General features: G+C 47.1%; 2 protein-coding genes across 3 annotated transcripts in view; one reads left to right on the forward strand and one right to left on the reverse strand.

Moving 5' to 3' along the window:
- kbtbd2 (kelch repeat and BTB (POZ) domain containing 2) overlaps nt 1–4,349 on the reverse strand; it is a 9,999-nt gene extending 5,650 nt beyond the window's left edge. Inside the window, exons 1-3 of the mRNA XM_054765609.1 lie at nt 4,174–4,349; nt 1,422–1,968; nt 2–167 (exon numbers count right to left, since the gene is read on the reverse strand). Coding sequence (XP_054621584.1) covers nt 2–167; nt 1,422–1,594 — 339 coding nt within the window. The 5' untranslated portion in view covers nt 1,595–1,968; nt 4,174–4,349. The remainder of the gene's footprint in view (nt 1; nt 168–1,421; nt 1,969–4,173) is intronic.
- Nucleotides 3,517–8,452, forward strand: LOC129174049 (bucky ball-like). 2 transcript variants are annotated; one of them, XM_054765615.1, is made up of 7 exons: nt 3,517–4,820; nt 4,897–5,049; nt 5,141–6,574; nt 7,744–7,845; nt 7,928–8,029; nt 8,099–8,156; nt 8,233–8,452. In XM_054765615.1, the coding sequence occupies exons 1-6, from the start codon at nt 4,814–4,816 to the stop codon at nt 8,119–8,121; spliced, it is 1,821 nt and encodes a 606-aa protein (XP_054621590.1). In that variant the 5' UTR covers nt 3,517–4,813; the 3' UTR covers nt 8,122–8,156; nt 8,233–8,452. The 2 variants fall into 2 exon arrangements, with proteins under 2 accessions (XP_054621590.1, XP_054621589.1); XM_054765614.1 differs by having other exon boundaries at nt 3,519–4,820; nt 5,141–6,601.
- The last annotated feature ends 9,682 nt before the right edge of the window (nt 8,453–18,134 follow it).

Consider the following 18,134-nt stretch of genomic DNA (forward strand, 5'->3'; position numbering starts at 1 on the left):
CCTGTAAGAAGCAAGCGGTCTCGTAGAGCAGCTCTACGTTGCTGTCGCTGATGGCCAGGTGGCCCGTGTAGGCGTATGTGATGATGATCTGGAGCGTGGGTGCGTCCACGTTCCTCAGGTGCACGTGCGTCTGCTTGCTCTCGCTCAGCCCACTCATGAACATCGCTCTGGAGGACCACACCAGTCGGAAAAGACAGGAAATAATCATAATCATCAACATGAACATTTCAATGAAATAACCTGAACGGGGACCAACAGACGTCTGTGTTATTCTCTTTAAGTGTTTGCCATGCAGAGCTCACTAAATGATTCATCAATAGTTTTTACCACTCAAACCAATTGGCTATCAGTGAATAATAGATGATTATAGACCAACTGTGGCCTTATGCAAGGGGGACCTGGGGTCGGTGTTGCTAACATTCGTTCGGAGGGGTGGGGGTGGGGGGTTAAACCTGCCATGCTGGATTATGCAACCCTGCAGGCAAAGCCCTGCACCACCCCCTCCCTATTTTTTTCCCCCTCTTTGCCCTCCTCCCCATCTCTCAGTGGGACCTACGTGACCAGACTTTCACTGGTAACAGAGTTGCCAGCGCCCACCGCACCCCCCACCCACCCAGGAGAGGAGGGGACGTTTGCGGTGCTTGGTGGGAGGGTGGTGCACAGCAGGACGTAAGGGGGACGGAATGGCATTTAAAGAGGAAGTGGCGCGACACCTCTGAACCCTGAAGGGGAAATGCCTCACATGTTCACACCAGATAACAAGTGCATGGGACAGTGTGGAGGATTTTGGAAGGGGTGGAGAGTGGGGGTAGTTTCTTGGAATGCAGTGTGAGCGGAGCGGAGGAAAGGAGGGGCTGAGACAAGGAGGTCGACATCGTGTTAGAATGCAGCGGTACTTGTGTGCAGATGGACTCTTCCCAGAGCTGAAGCTGTCACATTTGCTGCAGAGCATGGAAACACACGTCATTATGCAACATTGCGTGTACAAATGAGGCCTCCGGGGGGGCCTTAAGGGAATGGCGTATACAACTCCAGGTTACACACTGATTTACACGTCAGCTTCCACGACAACTGCCATTGAGCTTTTAAGGTAGGGATGCCCAACTGGTGGCCCACGCACCAAATCCATGGTGCATGGTTATACACAAAATAATGACAAGAGGTCCACCCACTGCCGTCCTTGGCTTTCTGAAAATGAGGTCCCCAGAACAATTTAGTTGAATAGTCTTGTTTTAAGGAAACACCATCTGCAACACGCTCGCTCCCCCCCCCCGCCTTTCCATCCTGCACATATAGGCTGTCTCTATAGCACACGCTGCATTATTCATTGTAACTGAAGGAGGCATGTCCGTGCAACATTATTGTCCATTATTCATACCAGCTGCAGACCTTCAGGCAAAATAAAGTGTTTTTGGACTCACCTGAAGTAAGAGCTACAAGTGGCCAGAACCATCTTGTGACACGGGAACTCTGTGTCCTCCACCAGCAGGACCACGTCAGTCAATAGCTTCTGCTCGTAGAAGAACTTGAGCTGCTCCAGCAGGGAGACAGCGTAGTCCGTGTTGACCGGCCTGCGCTCGCCCAGATCCGACATTGTCGCATCACATGAATCGCGCCCCAGTTTTGACAGGTCACGTGGCCGGCAGAACCGGGCTCAATCAAACCAAGAAGAAAAATTCTTTATGTAAATTTTTGAGGATGGAGGAGGAGAAGGCGGGAGGGGGCTCGGACACCTCCACTGGTCCAAGTGGAGGCGCTAGATGGTCAGCTTCTCCCAACTGAGGAAGTGACAGCCAAGAGGAGACAGGAGTCCAGAGAAAGGAAACCTGGATGAAGACGGGGCCGTTTCCTGCCTGCCCCGTAGCTCAGCGTTGACGAGTGGTGGTCGGAGGTCATGCAGCGAGGCACTGGGGGGCCGGAGGTAGAGGGAGGAGAGCAGGACAACTGTCACAATACTCCTATGTCAGCCTGGAAGGGCGGAAGACAACAAGCAGAGCTGGGATGAGTCACACACTCCATGGAACCTCCTCAGAAGACAAATGCACAATTTCAGAATTTGACCAAAAGTCAGCACTGTGATATTTTCTTTTTATTTTGTACATACACAAAAAACATCACCCTCACTTTTTCCTTATTACATTATGCATTTTTGTTGCTTTTTGGGTTTAATTTGATTTCTACAATGTGTCGCTGGCCAAGGAAAAAAAAAAAAAAAAAAAAAAAAAAGAATCATGGGCTCAAAGCAATAACCAACACTGAACTCACAACACGGTTGAGCACTAACTACAATCAAGGTGCAAAAACTAAAATGATAGCACAATATGTAATACGCACGCAAACACACATAGGGGAACTACTACTACTACTATCACAATGGGTAATAATAAACAACAAATATGTTAACTATAAATGTGTAACTCTAGCAACTTAAAAAAAATAAGTGCCGCAAGGCATGTTGGGAAGCCAGAGCAGCATTAGGCCACTTTTTCCACGACTGCCCCCTGCAACAACCACCACCATAGTCCAAACCGCAAGAGCCCTGTTCTCATAACAGTCCATAAATTACTGAGAAAAAGTGAGAAGAGTACCGGCGAATTATAACAACCCCCTCATCCAAGAAGACAGGGTCAGGGCCTTGGATTATAAAGCGCACCCTTCTTGACGCCTTCACACGTCCTCTGCCAGCTCTTAGTCAGTATGTTTACATGCACTTTAAAAAACGAATTACTGCATCAGTTCGGTGGTAACCAGCTTTTAAAAATATATCTACATATAACACCTTAAATTAGATCCATCAATCATCGGGGTGAGCTTCCTAGCCATGAGGCAGGCTCTGTGGAGGACCATGGCGCTGCTGCGTGTGTATTTCATTAGTCAGTGCTAAGTAGACAACAATAGCAGCGGAAGAGATCATAAAAAAACATTCTCTGCCTCTCAATATAAGTGAGTGACAAATACATCAACAATCAACATCTACTTTTGTAAGGTAAGAACGCAACATCCATTTACAACACTTTACATGTCGTCATTGTGACATATAATCCATAGTTTATGTAAGTGTTTTTAAACAGTCAAAACAAGCCATCACAATTTAATTGTTTTTTCTCTGAACATCATCATAACCACAAAACAGCAGATGTCATTTAAAACACACATTAAAACGTTTCCAACAACACAAAAGACCTTTGGAAAATTATGTTATCCGTTAGAATCGACAATTCTGCTCGTGACAGCTACCATCCTCTCCTTAGCGTTTTGGAGTCAACAAACACTTAGAAAGGTGCTTTATTCAGCCCCAACAGAAATTCACAGGCTGAAAAAAAATCCGAACTATATCGGGAATCTGACTGTTTTAGTGCATCGCAATCGTCCTGAGTAACATCCTTCACCTCTCTTGATGACTGCCGAAGACTAGCTTAGCATCTTGGCCGGTGACAGCTAACCTCAGTTGGCCATGCCGAAGCAGACACGGGGGCGATGTTTAAAGGCAGAAAACAAACGGTTAATTTCGCCTACGAGGTGTGGTGTCATGCTAATGCTACTAGCTAGGTTACATAGTGATTACATGACATTCCTCTCACGGCATGATGGCAACATTCTCCTTGCACGGAAAACAAACGGTGATCATAATTAACGCGGAATTATGTGTGTTAAAAACGGAAACATGTTGCTCTGTGATGTCGAGGTACCGCGTTTGAAAATAACCTTACGGTGCTAACTAGGTTAGCTCTTAATAGTCTCTCAACTTCTCACCAAAACAAACCACTGTCTTCAACACAAAGCCCATTATGATTGAAAGAGAAGAGCGGCAATATCACATAATTCACAAATCAAACTTTGCAACGCCTACATTTCAGGGCAGTCTTTGATCGAGCATCTAAATCAGTCGGCGTCCATGCAATGTTACATATGCGGCTCAAGTAACGTTAGCAACACGGTAGAGAGTTAGCAGCTTCAGCTCGCTATTCGCTCCAAAGGCTAGCGATAGATTCACGCTGGCATGATTTGCAAACGAAAATTATATCACCTTTAAAATGTGTCCGTAAATGACAAGATAGTCAACTCTTCGACACAGTTACCTCACCATAGGGTGACCATTGCCAGCTAGCAACAACCACACAATTATGCTAAATCTAAGCTAGCCGCTTGCCCTAAACAAACTTGCTTTCTTACCGCAGTTCGATGATGACTCAATGCGACTAGGCGTCGTGAAAGCTCGTCTTTCCAACAGGAATTGTATTTCAAAAAGCGAGTTCGTACAATAAACAGTTGTACTCAGGAGAGACGCTCTAACAAGCTTCCAGCACATCTTAAGCGCCTGAAAGCCAGCACTCAGCACTGAGTGGGAGGCCGAGTGAACATACTACGCATGCGTGCAACCTCCGGAGGATTATTAGGGAAACGGTGGCCTCTAGTGGACGCAAGTTGACATGACAGCACTGCCATCTAAAAGCTTAAACTACATTATTGATTTATTTCCTCCATCGTTGTAGCACTTAAACTGGCTAAGTAACCAAGTCTGTCACACTAATGACGTTTGAAAGTTTGTTTAGTGTCACATTTGGAGTATGTTTGAGTTTGAGCACCGGTACAGCCGCAGGTGTGTGCCATTGGAGTAATTAGACGCGTCGTTCGTAGAGCATGTAGAGCTCCGAGTGACGCACTATGTTTAATGAGAAACTGAGTTGTCAAGACGTTTGAAAGTCAGTCGTTACCGGGTGATGTGTATTTGTTGGCCAGCATCCTTCTGCTCTGTTTTATTTCGGACGGGTTGAGCAAAAAAAAAAAAAAAAAAAAAAAAACGGAAGAAGAAATGGACGGTAAGGAAGAAGTTCATGTGTGTGCCGTGATGAAAAGGGGTGCTTGGGCATAACATGTTACACATTTTTGTTGAAGATGGAGGTAAGCCACCACATTCATGTGGGAATGGACAGCAGAGGACTCAGCATCCCAGGCCTTTTTTCTACGTGCAGCCACCATCTCAGCCTTACTACCTTTATCAGCACTGGCAGCTGAACAACCCATACAACCACTATGGTTTGCCTGGAGGTAACAAGTTAGCCAAAATGTTTTGAAAATAAAGTCGGCAGTAAATGCCAGAAAGCTCACATTGCATGTTTGTTTTTTGTTATAAATCCAGGTTTTAATATTGGACGTCCCTTCATGGCTCCCTATCAGTACATGCCGTATCCGGGCTTTGTTTTCCCACACACCCCGCTGTATCCCATGGATTACAGGCGGATGTTTGAGCCTCGCTTCTACACGCCCACCTGGAACGATGGACCACGCCCGCAGCATCACCCGCAGTCTCAAGGGCGGCGAGAGACGGCCTCCTCCGAGGTCCAAACAGACCCCAGTGACGCCATAACCAAGCTCATTGAATGCCTGGACAAGATCCGAGCCACCGAGCTGCAGGGAGCGGAGAGAGAGCTGGACTCGGGGGTGGCGTCTCACTCCTCTGGGATGTTCTCTCCGTCCGAGGAGAAAAAAGGTGAAGAGCAGAGTGATGCCAATATTCTGCCAACGGCGCTGGATGCGACCCGTTTGGTGTCTCCGGCTGTTGTCTTCAGTGACTCCACCACGGCCGTGTACGACGGCGAGTCTAGCCATCGGAGTTTGGACATCCTGAGTCCTCAGGTGTGCTGGTCAGGAAGACTCGAAGAGGAGCTGCCTCTTGATAGCTCCTCCATCCACGAGGATGGTTCTGATCCCGAGCAGCCGGCGCCGCTGGACCCCTTCCTCACTCATGAGAAGTCAGAGGTCACAAATATCCAGTCAGATATTCCTGTGGCTGGTCACAGAGCTCCTAAATGTGATGGTGACGACCTCGTGAAGCGAATGGATCCCAGTGGGCCTCCATCACAGTCTCTCACACCTTCCAGTCAGCCTGCTCTCAAGGAGGCAAAAAGTAAAGTGGCGCAGAGCATGAATGAAGATGATCCTGGCCACCAGATTCTCAAGCTGCCTCTTGAGAGTGTTTTCACATCAGGAGCAGGAACACACCTCTCTTCACCCGCTACCACTGCTCCATACTACTACCACCACCTCTCCATGCAGACCACCCACGAGCGCATGAGTGTCCTAAGCCCGTCTCTGGATGAGCTCTCATCCAGGGATGAGATGTTCTCCACAGACCTGGAGGACGTGGAGCTTTTCCCCAGACAAGCCTACTCAGGCAGAAGGCTGGCAGAAGGCATCGGGAGCGACCAAGCCCCTGAAGAGGTGGCGGAGAACGTGTGGCTTCCTGGCTCCAAGAGGTTCATGTGCGCCTGCTGTGGGAAAAGTCTGGCCAAAGGTGGAAGTCGGGGGAAAGGTCACAAGGCGTACAGGGACGAGGCTGCAGACTCTGAGGAGGACGGCAGGTACGGAAGAGGGTGTGAGCAGCCGGTCCGAGTGGTGCTCAGGAAGCAATCGGCAGCCAGGAAGCCTCACTCGGGCCCTCTGAGGCACCCCGCTAAGCCGTGGTACAAGAGAGGCCAGTACAAAGACCCAGCCGAGCCACTTGAGCCTGACGAGGGTCATGACCCCTGCAAAGTGGACTTGGTGGATGGCAAGCCTGGGGAGACGACTGGCGGTGAGCTGCAGTGCACAACATGTCAGGGTGCGTCATCTTGGATGTTTTATTGTGTCCCACCAGGGGAGAGGCTATGGATTCATAGTCATCCATCTGCTTCTATGTCTGTTGTAGGCCAAACATGGCATCTCTTCCTTCAATTTATGATCATACAGTACCATTTGGAACCGGGGTGTCCAAACTTTTTCAAGCTAGGGCCACATACTGAAAAATGAAAGGATGCAAGGGCCACTTTATTTAGTAAACCAACACATAGAGAGATGCTAAGAAGCTATATGTAGCTCAAGAAAAACTGCATTTCTCCTTTTGTAATAGAGGTGAAATGCTACTAAAAATGAAGTTTTTTCCATAATAATACAAGTTTATTCTTGTAAAATTGCGACTTTTGATCTTCATTCGATTATGACTTTTTTCTTAATGTTTTGACTTTATTCCTGTAAAATTACAGCTGTTTTTTTTCCCCCCATTTCTGGTGTTTTTTAAAATTTATTTTCCAACTATTTCATATCAGCTTTCCTTTTGTAAATTTTCTTCTCGTAATTATAACTTTATTCACATTTTTTTTTGTCTTTTTAAAAAAATGTATGTTTTCTTTATTTCAACATAGTTACTAAAATGATATTTTTTCTCCTATTACAAGTTTATTCGCATACATTTTTTCCCCATTAGAAAACAATTTTTTTCTCAATATTTTGACTTTACACTGGTCAAATTTCTGATGTTTTCCATTTCTTCCGCTGTTTTTTTATCTATAATTTTAGTAACTTTCTTCTTGTATATTTTCTTCTGATATTTTCACTTTATTCCCATGTTATAAATTTTCCCCCAACCTAACTTCATGCTACTAAAATGATTATTTTCCTCATACTATCACTTTATTCTTATGAAATTATGGCTTTTTTCCTTGCTAGATTACATCTCTTCTCTTAATATTTTGACTATTGGTTGATTTTCACATTTTTGCTTTTTTTTTTTATTTATTTTTTTTAAGTTTCCTTGTTAAATTACATTTTTAGACTATGCCGCAGGCCGCAAATGGCCCCTCGGCTGCACTTTGGACACCCCTGATTTCGCAGATGCCTGGTGGGATGCCATGTGATCATTTTTAGTTCCTGTCAATATCATTATTGGCGACGGGGGTTGTGACCAGTAAATGTCTCCGCTCACAGAAAGTCTCTGCAGAGATGGGCACAGCTTGTCAGAGCAATGCAAGTGGGCCGATGGAGGCGGGATTCCCAGAAGACGTCAAGCGGCTCCTGTGCAGCGACAAGGTTCAAACATTTTCACTCTCTGTTGTCTGGTGGAGATGTGAGCACTCGGATTTGATGACCGTCTGCTCGCATTGATTGACAGAGTCGAGTGCTCAGAGGAAAGTAATGCACCAGAGGCCCAGAGACGAGGATGAGGACGACGACCAGGACGACAAAGAGCTTCCGTCCTCGCACTGGGACAGAGGTTTGCTTTTTTTCTTTGTGTGATACTAACTTGCCTTCTGATGACTCATTTAACCTCCATTTGTTTCAGCTCTAGCAGTACCGAGATGTTGATTTCTCACGACTGACACAACAAAATGTGTTGAACTGTAAGTGCTAGTCACCCTTTAAAAGCCCTTAAGATCAATCACTCTTCTTAGTAATCACTAATTTTCCCTTCCACAGGTCCCCTAAGATGGTGTAAATGTTCCAGGATGATGATTATATATTTAGGGCACCAGGTGTAACACACTGCACTGTTTTTTGGGGGGGTTTCTTAAAGGTATATAATAAAGAAAAAAAAAAGTATATTTTTTGCCTTACACAATTCATGTTTAAGTGAATGTCACAATGAGGCAGGTGGGCTCAAAGGTTGTGTTGCAGTTGATGTTGTGTCACTGTTTGTTTGGGGCCAGTCCAATAAACATTGTCATTGTACAAAAGTTGGTGTTGGATTCATTTACACATACACACAGATGTCACATGCAGGAACTGTTGACGAGATGGATGGATGGATGTTTTGTATGTTCTAATTCGGCCAGAATCACAAGAATGAGTAACCAGAGCAAGTGTTTTTGCCTGATCATGTAAATCTGTGATCAAAAAATACAAATAAAGTCACTGGCCACTTAATTAGGTTCACACGCACGGTCCAATGAGGTCCACTGGGATGAAAGTAGGCAGGGAGTTTTGGTACCATTGCAAAGATGGTTAAATAAGAGAGTGATGTGCCACTCTGGCCCTACAATCTGTGCAGCTGTCTGTGATCTCTTGTCAGCATGGCTCAGCTGAGGGAGATTTCTGATGGCTTTAACAGGAGATCATCAATCGGACTGGACACATATCACCTGGTGCCACAATCCACCCAATCAGTGCCACATTTCCCCGGTGAAGAATTATCAGGAGCCCACACCTTTCAGTCTGGTTTAGATCGTACCATGAGAGCTGAGTTTCTTTGTCCAAGAGTCTATTTCAACACATTTTCCTGGTATATTATCTTCTCGGATTCTTCTTGAAATATGGAGGCAGCCGCCTCGAACCTGCACACTTCTTATGGTTTGGGCTCTCGAGGTCCAAACCTGCCGCATGGACCTCAGCAGGGCTGCCGTGAGCCCCGCGCGCCGGCTCAAGAGCCTACAGGAGGGCCACGTCTTGAGGAGCAGCACCACAAGCCGCTCTTCTACATTCAGCCCTCTCAGACTTACCTGCCCGTGCAGGGCCTGCAGTGGTCGCTGCCTTTGGCCATGCCTGTCAGCTACAATCCGTACTACGGCTGCCCCGCTTTAGGTAACTGCAGAAAAGGTCTTTGCGCATCCACCTCATGCAGCCGCATGCTTTTAAAAAACTGTTCATCCAAGCCAATTGTTGAGCTAAACAACTTATTAGGAAATGTTCAGCTACAATTGTAAAATGTTTGAGAAATTGGGATTCAAGCAGGGCTGGTCCTAGACATGTGGGGTCCTCAAGGTAACCTCTTTTGGGGGCCGTATTTGACAGTAATATTGATTATTCATTGGTCATTTATACTACTAAAACATGTATTCCATATTTCTTCCATTAAAGGTTTTGGTATGCCAATGATGCCTCACTACCAGCCCAATCCTTACATGGAGCCTCCAGGCTTTGTCATGCCCCACACCCACCTCCACCTGATGGACTACAGGCGTATGTTGAACCCCCAGTACTACCAGACCATGGCCTACCACGCCCGCAGGTATCGTTACCAGCACAGCGGCCCAGCTCGGGAGGTCACCAACTCGGAGGTCCAAACGGAACCGCTGTGCGGTGCCCAGATAACCAGCACACCTGAGTCAGGTGACCCTGAGGCCTCAGCCTGTGGTGGCAAGGAGGCCTCGAGTGCCCCCTCCAGTCAGCCCCTCCCACTGGCCTCCACTGTGCAGAGTAATGAGCATTCTCCAGATTTTAAGGACGTGGGAGCTTCTTGCGCTGCCAGGTCGCCTCCAAATGGAAGCTTCGTCATCCAGACGGAGGAGGTGAGAATTGAATGCTGCACCACGCCAGTGGGACTCCAGCTTCTTCATTCTTGTGAGACCGCTGAGGTCGCCCATGGGTTTTCGCATGAGATCCCACAAGGGGACAGGCCGGGTATTCCTACAGAGCAGTTGGAGCAGACGCGTCAAGCTTGTCCTGACATCCTGTTGGTTGGGACACCCACTGAGAAGATCCCTGAGTTGGAAGAGTCCAAGAACCACCCAGATGCATTCAGCAACTCTGTTGAGGAGAGGAGGAGGAGGGAGGAAGATCTACAGATCTCCAAGAGTATACAGTCTGAAATTGGTGGCCTGACGTTTGACCACAGTCATCTGCAGGAACAACCAGTCTGGTCAATGGAGGAAACTTTGGTTCCCTCCCCTGACTCACCAGTTCAAAACACCCCCGTAGAAGAAAATGGTGAGGTGTCAGCCGACATTCCTACAGAAGAGGTTCCCACCGCCAATGTGGAGGGTCTTCAGGATTGGGCAGATAGCTACATGATGGATGAATCTCAAGTGGAGAATGTTCCTCTTACACCTGCCCTGCTTTCAATGGGTAGCTCTCCTCATAAAGAAGGTAAAAGCCAACCTAGGCAAGACACAAACTTCCAGGACCACCAGGACACCTCATTCGAGTCCTTACCAGCCTACCTTCCATCAAGCAGCTGGCTAGCTGACTTTGATAACATCTACCACTGTAGCAGGAGGCCACCCACTCCCAAGAAGCACAACAAACCTGTGAGCAGGACAGCCTTAGATGTTCCCGCTAGGAGAAGAAAACTAGACCTGGACCAGCCTTCAGTACGGAAGCCAAAGGAGAAGTACAAGCCGAAAGGCAAGATGGATCGGCGAAGCCTTTCTGACCACGAGTGCTGCCTCACGAGGACGTTCAACGAGAACATCTTTGCTCCTTACAAAAGAGACCGACTTTGCTCAAGATGTCTGGCCAAACCTGGTCCAGGACTCAATGGGCGCGTTCTAAAAAGAAAAGCTGTCCCCTTCCAGCAGTGCAACGAGGCCCTGCAGCCGACATGTGACGCCTGCAGGTTTCACACCAAGAAGCGACTGGTGAGGAAAGGCTCCGTCCCGGATGTTCACTGTCCACGCCATGACACGGAGGGCGAGTCCTCAGAGAACGGCACGCGTGGCGCGGGCCTCAAATGGAGACCTGAGCAGAAGAGGCCTCTGGGCTCCAAGCAGAACTTGGACCAAGCTCCTGCCGCCGTGAAGGAGAAGAACTGCACGTGTGATGAAACTCTGCATGTCCAGCGTCTGCGCCACTGTCCCCATGGCAACGCTATCAGAGAACTGGATGAGAACTTGCCTGCATCCTCTCAGGACGGATGGAGACACACTGATCAGGTTTACTGGAAGCACAGGTGGCAAACAGGTAGGCGTTCCATTGAAGAAAAAAGTTGACCTTTTTTACTGATTTGTGTCACTTGTCCTCCATCAGAGAAGTCGTGGAAAACTGTGACGACCATTCCTGAATTGTTGAAGAATGACACCAGATCACAACACAAGATGTCACAATCACAAGGTCTGTCTTAAAGGAAAATGCACGGTGTTGTGGAAAGTCCGCACCTTTTAACCTTTTCTCTCTCACTTTCGCCGCAGGAACTCGTAGAAAAGACACCCGATGTTGATTTTGCACAAGAGCACAATTCAAAGACTTGGAAAATCACTTTTAAATGTTTGTACACTTAAATTATTTTCACTTATTTATATAGCTTTATCACAATGTTCACTTTTTATTAACCATCCAATAAACACTGAACTATAGTCGTGCGTTGTATGAACTGTGGTGAAATACTGGTATTTCTCCAGCAGAGGGAGACATTCCTCAACTAAAATATCAGGCTCCAGTTTTTTGTTATTTGGTTGTGAACGTTGTAGCTCCCTCTTCTCTATTCAACTAAATTGTTCTGTGGGCCACATTTGAGGTTTTCAAGCCGAGGACTGAGGGGAGGGTGTGGGAGTGGGACTTCTCCCTTCAGAGTTATTCATAATTTCTATTTCATGTCAGCGCAAGGCTCTGCCATACCACCAAAGGACTAAGTCATACATTGAAACCAGAGCAATAGGTTTATGCTAGTCAGCAATTTTCTATATGACGGGCACTCTACCGACCGACTGCAAAAATGCAAGTTGAAGATCCTCTATAAGACAGGAGTGCTTTGGTGTTTTGAGGAATTTGTTGCAATGAATCACAATGGCTTCCGAGTAACTAATTAACTGGCGGGCCCTGGGCCAGATCCGGCCCCTGAATGACATCAGACCGGCCTGCGGGCCGCCAGTTGATTAGCCCCATCTTGGCGGATAGTGCCTAGTGGATGAATTTCACTTCATTAGACAGCTTACAACCTTTCCCCAACAATGCTAACGTGAGCTGTGACAGCATTCTGCCCTAGTTTTCTATAATAACAGTTTTAAATGAATTACAGGTTATTTGGTTAGAAATAAGATATTTCACCTCTGTTATCCACACGAGGCGTATGCTAAGCCGTCAGTATTTCTATCAAGCTGCGCAGGCGACTGTGAACTCCATTATTGGCTCCATAATATGTAACGTTAGCCCGCGGGGCATGAAGATACACAAATGTGCTGAATAAATAATGAATCATGTTGGATCAAACCATTAGTGTTGAATCAGGTGATAAAGCCCATTTTGCTGCGCTAGCTCTAAATGAATCATGTCATAGCATGTGAGGCTATAATGGCTTTCTTGGCTGGAGGGCAAGTAAATACCGAAATGTTTCCGGAGTAGAGAGGAAGGTGGGCTCCACACTTGCACTTCAACTGTGGCATCAACTTTTGAAAACGGTAAATGACCACACTAGTTAGTCCAGCGGAATCAAAACTGAGCATATTATCCTTTATAAATGTAGAGATTGTGCATATGTACCTAATGAAGCGGCATGTTTCGTGTGTGTGGAAGGAGGAAAGTGAACATGTGGTGGCGTTTCTGCACCGACGCCTCGTCTCATGAGGCTCAGCGGAGCAAACATGGCTGGGCTGCCAGTTGGCGTTCCGCTGGGACCTCCCACGCTCAGGTGTGTGTGTGTGCAGCACGCAGGCACGCCATTAAGCAATGGCACGCTCAAGGTCACAGCGGTTGCTAGCAGCATCTGGAACAGACGTGATCAAACAGCATGACTTGACAAGTTTGTCTTCTTCCACATTCTGGAAATGACCACACTATTGTCTACTTCCACCCCCGTAGGTACACCACACTGTAAAGGACAACGACCCAGTGTATATCACCACTTTTGTAAAAAAAAAAAAAAAAAAAAAAAAAAAAGGTAGGCTTCGCTACACATCAACTAACAGTCAGCTACAGATGTGGGAGCTGTACATTTGCTCATGTTTTTCTTCAGCAAAGAGACAAAACTAGCATGATGGTGCAATGTTAGCAATTTCGCTCACACAGCTATGCTAGGGCTACTAACTTTTGTGTCTTCCTGTCCCACTCTTTGATGTTACGCTGTTGTTTGTGATATATGGCATCTATTATGTTGGACAAGAGTGTTATGTGTAAAAACTGGATAAAGTGCACAGCGGTGCTTCTTGGAGACACACAGTCTGGACTTATCTTAAAGCTACAGACACACAAAACGGGCATACTCTCTAAATTCTAGCATCAAGTTTGGACAACATACTGTCAATACATGATTGTGGGGAAAATAGTAGAATATGAGACCTTTAACATGATGTTACAGCTCAGAGATGGCGACCCAGAGGTCTCGCCGCCCTGCTGGACACAATGATAACTACAACAGTGATGAGCAATCCCACCTGCAGCTGTAAACAAAAATGGAGCTTGCGTTCCCGGCGGAGGCTGAGTCAGCGCCGTGAAAAGGAATATTGTGTCAAACCTGCGGGTGTCGTGTCGCCTAATGGCCTTTCTCTCAGGGAGGGAGGGCGGATGCAGTAAAGGTCAGCGCTCTCGCTTGTTAGCGGCGCCAAGAGTCGAGCTGCGAAACAGCTCCATTATGAAGAAGCCGGCCTCACTGCAGGCTCAGCGCTTTCTCCTCCGCTGCGGAGAGATCAACACGTGCCGCCCGAAGACCCTCTCTGGCTTTTCACACTTTTAATGTCTTCCACTTGACAAATGACCTGTGTTTATAAAGTGCACCTTGCAGGAGCCAGGGGCCTGCTGAGGCTGCACCAGCTTGACAGAAAGTCAGAAGGGAGAGGATTATCTGTTTAGATACACTGTGTGGACAAATGTATTGGGACACCTACAGGAAGTGTGAAGTTGTTCACTCCCTTCCCACTCCTGGGAAGACGTGAGATTTGGGAGCGTGTGTATGGGAATTCTGGCTTAGGTGTGATGAACATGGCTGTTGTTGACCATTCCAAAGGTGCTTACGGGGCACCAAACTCGTCCAAGTGTAACGGATGCCAGGTGGCGCAGCTGTATGTTGGTAACACTTACTACCTGAGGCTTTAAGAGCAGCGCCCAACATCGAGTTGCTCAGGCTTATGGTTTGATGGCTTACGCTCTCAGTGCTCATTCTGGAAACCGTGGTTGGAGCTCGGGCGGAACGCGGGGCTGGCTGGACCAGGCGGGTTACATGGGTGCCGTGGCTTAGGGAGGTGAGTGTAACGGATGCCAGCTGGTGCAGCTGTGTGGAAATATGTTGGTAAACCTCATTCCCTGAAGCCTGAAGTGTAGCGCTAGACATCAAGTTAATAGCTCCGGCTTTCGGCTCGATGGCTAGCACGTTCCACTCTCATTCTGCAGAAACTAGTTCAAGGCGGGTAAAACAAACATGCCTGTAAACCGCGGTTACTCTCACTTCTTTGCTTAGCAGCAACGATCCTCATTGGCGATTGCACACAGGTGTAGCGTTGGTCGTGCGTTCCTCAACAGGCCTAATTGCCACAAACAGAGCAGATGTTCCTCTCTGAGGCCAAGCTTCTCGGCAGGGAAGGATTACAGGCCAGAAAACACGAACAAGCAGCGGGAATGTGCTGATGGTGGTGAGTTACGTAAGGCGGCGTGGAACAAACACGGCAAGATGTTGTTTCTTCTCCACCTGAAGATAATCCTGCCGCATACTCCCTCTGTTTCACCGTTTCTCACTCCTCTCGCTGTCTTTTAAATGAGCTTCAAGACGATTGTTGCTGTCTAAAGTCCAAAAAGGTTCTGAATACAAGGTGAATATCCTGCCGGCTCTCTGCTCACTGCCTGCTCACACAAGATAGTGATTCTTCTTCTCCGCCCTTCAGTCCGCCGCCTCACTTCTCTAATCCTCTCGAGGATGAGGGAGCATCCGATCGAGGCCGCCGAATTCCGGAAGACCCCCGCTGCCACTTTATCACGGATCAGCGAGGGTGGATTGGACTCAGGATGGCCGGGTGGTGCCGCGTTCAAGTGCACACATTTACCGTCACGCTTTGCCTCGCCTCAGAATATATAAACCCCCCGCCGGAGAGGATCTCATGAAAAAGGTCATTAGACCTGCGGATGCTGTAGAAGGTAGAGTTAAAAAAAAAAAAGCATCCATATTGCAGAATGGAGAAATGTCAGTGTGTGCGTGTGTGTGTGTGTGTGTGTGTGTGTGTGTGTGTGTGTGTGTATGCTACATTAAATATATTCATCCATTTAGCATTGGAAGTGAAGGTCAGGTCCTGAAAAAAAAAAAACGACGCTCGGCTTCAAAATTCAATTTCTGCTTCATTTCCAGACTGCGAGATGTTAATGCGGCCTTCCGGACTCTCATCTCATCTCACACGTGGCGCCCGCCGACATGTCACTGACTCCCCCACACTCCTGTGTCCAAAGTGAAAACTGAATTAGCCGGCCATCATTCATCGCCCGCAGAGGGAAGATGTGAGAATTAATTAGTGTGGGGGAGGAGGCCAAGTGCTTAGTGAGATGTTCGTTAGCCTCCCATCTGGCAACGCGTTTACGGTGGCCGACCTAAACGAGGCATTTTGCCACTAAATCAGAAAACGCTGATTCATGTAGCACAGCTAGGGGAGTAACGGTACATGTATTCACTTCCCACACATTATCCGAGGAACGGGCAGCGCAACTGCCTCGTGATATCGTCAAGTGTCTACATTGTAAACTAATATGGTAGTAGCAATAGTGCCATGATTCTTCCGTTCTTCCAATATTTTGGAACCAATAAGTGTTTGGTCTGATTAAACTAATAACTCACCCGCCAGGAATAAGTTAGGAAGTCACAAAGTAGGCTCCAGTAGCAAAACAATAAGTGAAAGGTGATATCTGCGGTGCTCTACTTGATCGCACAGCGAGCTGAAGGTTACCCTGCTTACTCAATCTCCATCTCAGGCCGTCATAAAGTGATTCCGTTCATTCCCCGGGCCTCCGTCTCTCGAGCCAGCCCCGGATCCTTCAATAGCTCGAATAAACTCAATCTCGCGGCTACGGCGGATCCGATTATAACGTCTCGGCTGTCGGCGTTGGTGCTGAGGTCACCTTGCTTGCACCTTGCTTCATCGCTGAGAGATGGAAAAAGGAGATCTTTGATTGTGCGAATGCCGGAGCTGCAGGATGCTACCTGGGGATGCTGTTGTCATGGTTACAATAGTTACACTACAGTGAAGTTGACTTTAAAAGTAACCACATCGATAACAGGGCACAGGGAAGAATTACGTAAGTATGTTGACAGGAAGCATAGGTAATGTTGCGCACTTCTTGCATACATTTACCTGATTGTTGACAATGAGCGTGTCACACGGTGCCTTGAAGAGCCACCTCTAATGCAGTGGTTCTCAGCCTTGACCCGAATATACAAAAAAATACGAAAATAATCTTTTACTTTTATTCGGAAGGGAATTTGTCTATTAATACTCTTACAGGTGGTGACAACACTCTGTGGTGCTGTTTGAAACTCACTATCTTAGAAGAAGACCAACACTGTTTGTTAGTAGTCTACTGCCATTAAGATGCTGAATGTGTCAGTCCTGTCTCTTGCTGAGCCTTAGATAGTGTTTTCCTGTACGTATTTTATGCGTACTATATGTGTACATTTTAGTTGTCCGTTCAATGAAGTCATATTTGGAGGTGTTTGAAATCGCCATGTGTGCTGCGCATATACTGTATGTGATTTTCAGTGTAAATAATCATAGAGCTAAATTCATAGTTTAAATGCATAAATAAAATGGTGTCATTATTGAGAACCGGTTATCTGTCCGCTGAGCTAGCAAGTACACGCCAAACGTTAACTGGAGCAGAAAAGAAAAACTTTCCAAATGCTTTTTGTTCAAATAATTCGGAGTTTGTGGATAAAAACGTATTGTCCCTGAAGTGTTCATGAAAAATGTTTTGTTCTGGCACACCGTGTTACTTTGAACCACCTCAAATTCAAACTGCACTATCTGTTCATTAAATATAAGATAAAATCTGAAATTTGAGTTGGACAAATGTTCGCACCTTGGGTCGGCGCTTGTCATGAAGGGGTGATGGTGCGGCCTGCAGCCAAACCAGTCGAGAACCACTAGCCTCCACATGTTAGCAGACAACACCAAAGCAGAACACTGGCACACCAAACAGGTTCAACATGTTTATGTGTCCAAAGAGGGGACCATAAGCTCTTTGCTTCCACCCTAAAATAAACTGCAATTGTCAAACAACAGCATTCCATCACCAGACTTCAACGATGAACACTGCCACTTGCTGGTGTGGAGAGTCACTTCCTTCCCGGCAGACGATGTGATGCGATGCAACACTGGAAGTGTTTTGGCCCCCAGGCGAGCACATATGTTACCTTCCCAGAGGGCCGCCTCCAGCCACCTGAGCATCCGCACAAACACTTTAAAAGTGTCTCATCTGCTCTATCGTCCTTCCTGCAGCCTGTCAGTCGGGGGACAGGACACAGGGACACAAAGACTTCTTGGAAGAGGAGTTCAGACAGCCGAGGTGGCAGCATTTTTTTACTTCACCAAGCACCTGCTGCCACTTGTGCTTGTGTGCTCTTGCAGGAAATGTTGACCGAATTTGGCATAGCTGACAGAGAGGGCAAACACGCTGTGTCATCCACAGAGGACAAAAACGGGGACACGAGGGTGAACCCGGGTCACTTGGTTCCGATTCTGGAATGCAGCGGACAGAGAATG

The sequence above is a fragment of the Dunckerocampus dactyliophorus genome, chromosome 21, assembly GCF_027744805.1.
Source record: "Dunckerocampus dactyliophorus isolate RoL2022-P2 chromosome 21, RoL_Ddac_1.1, whole genome shotgun sequence".
Taxonomy (NCBI): domain Eukaryota; kingdom Metazoa; phylum Chordata; class Actinopteri; order Syngnathiformes; family Syngnathidae; genus Dunckerocampus; species Dunckerocampus dactyliophorus.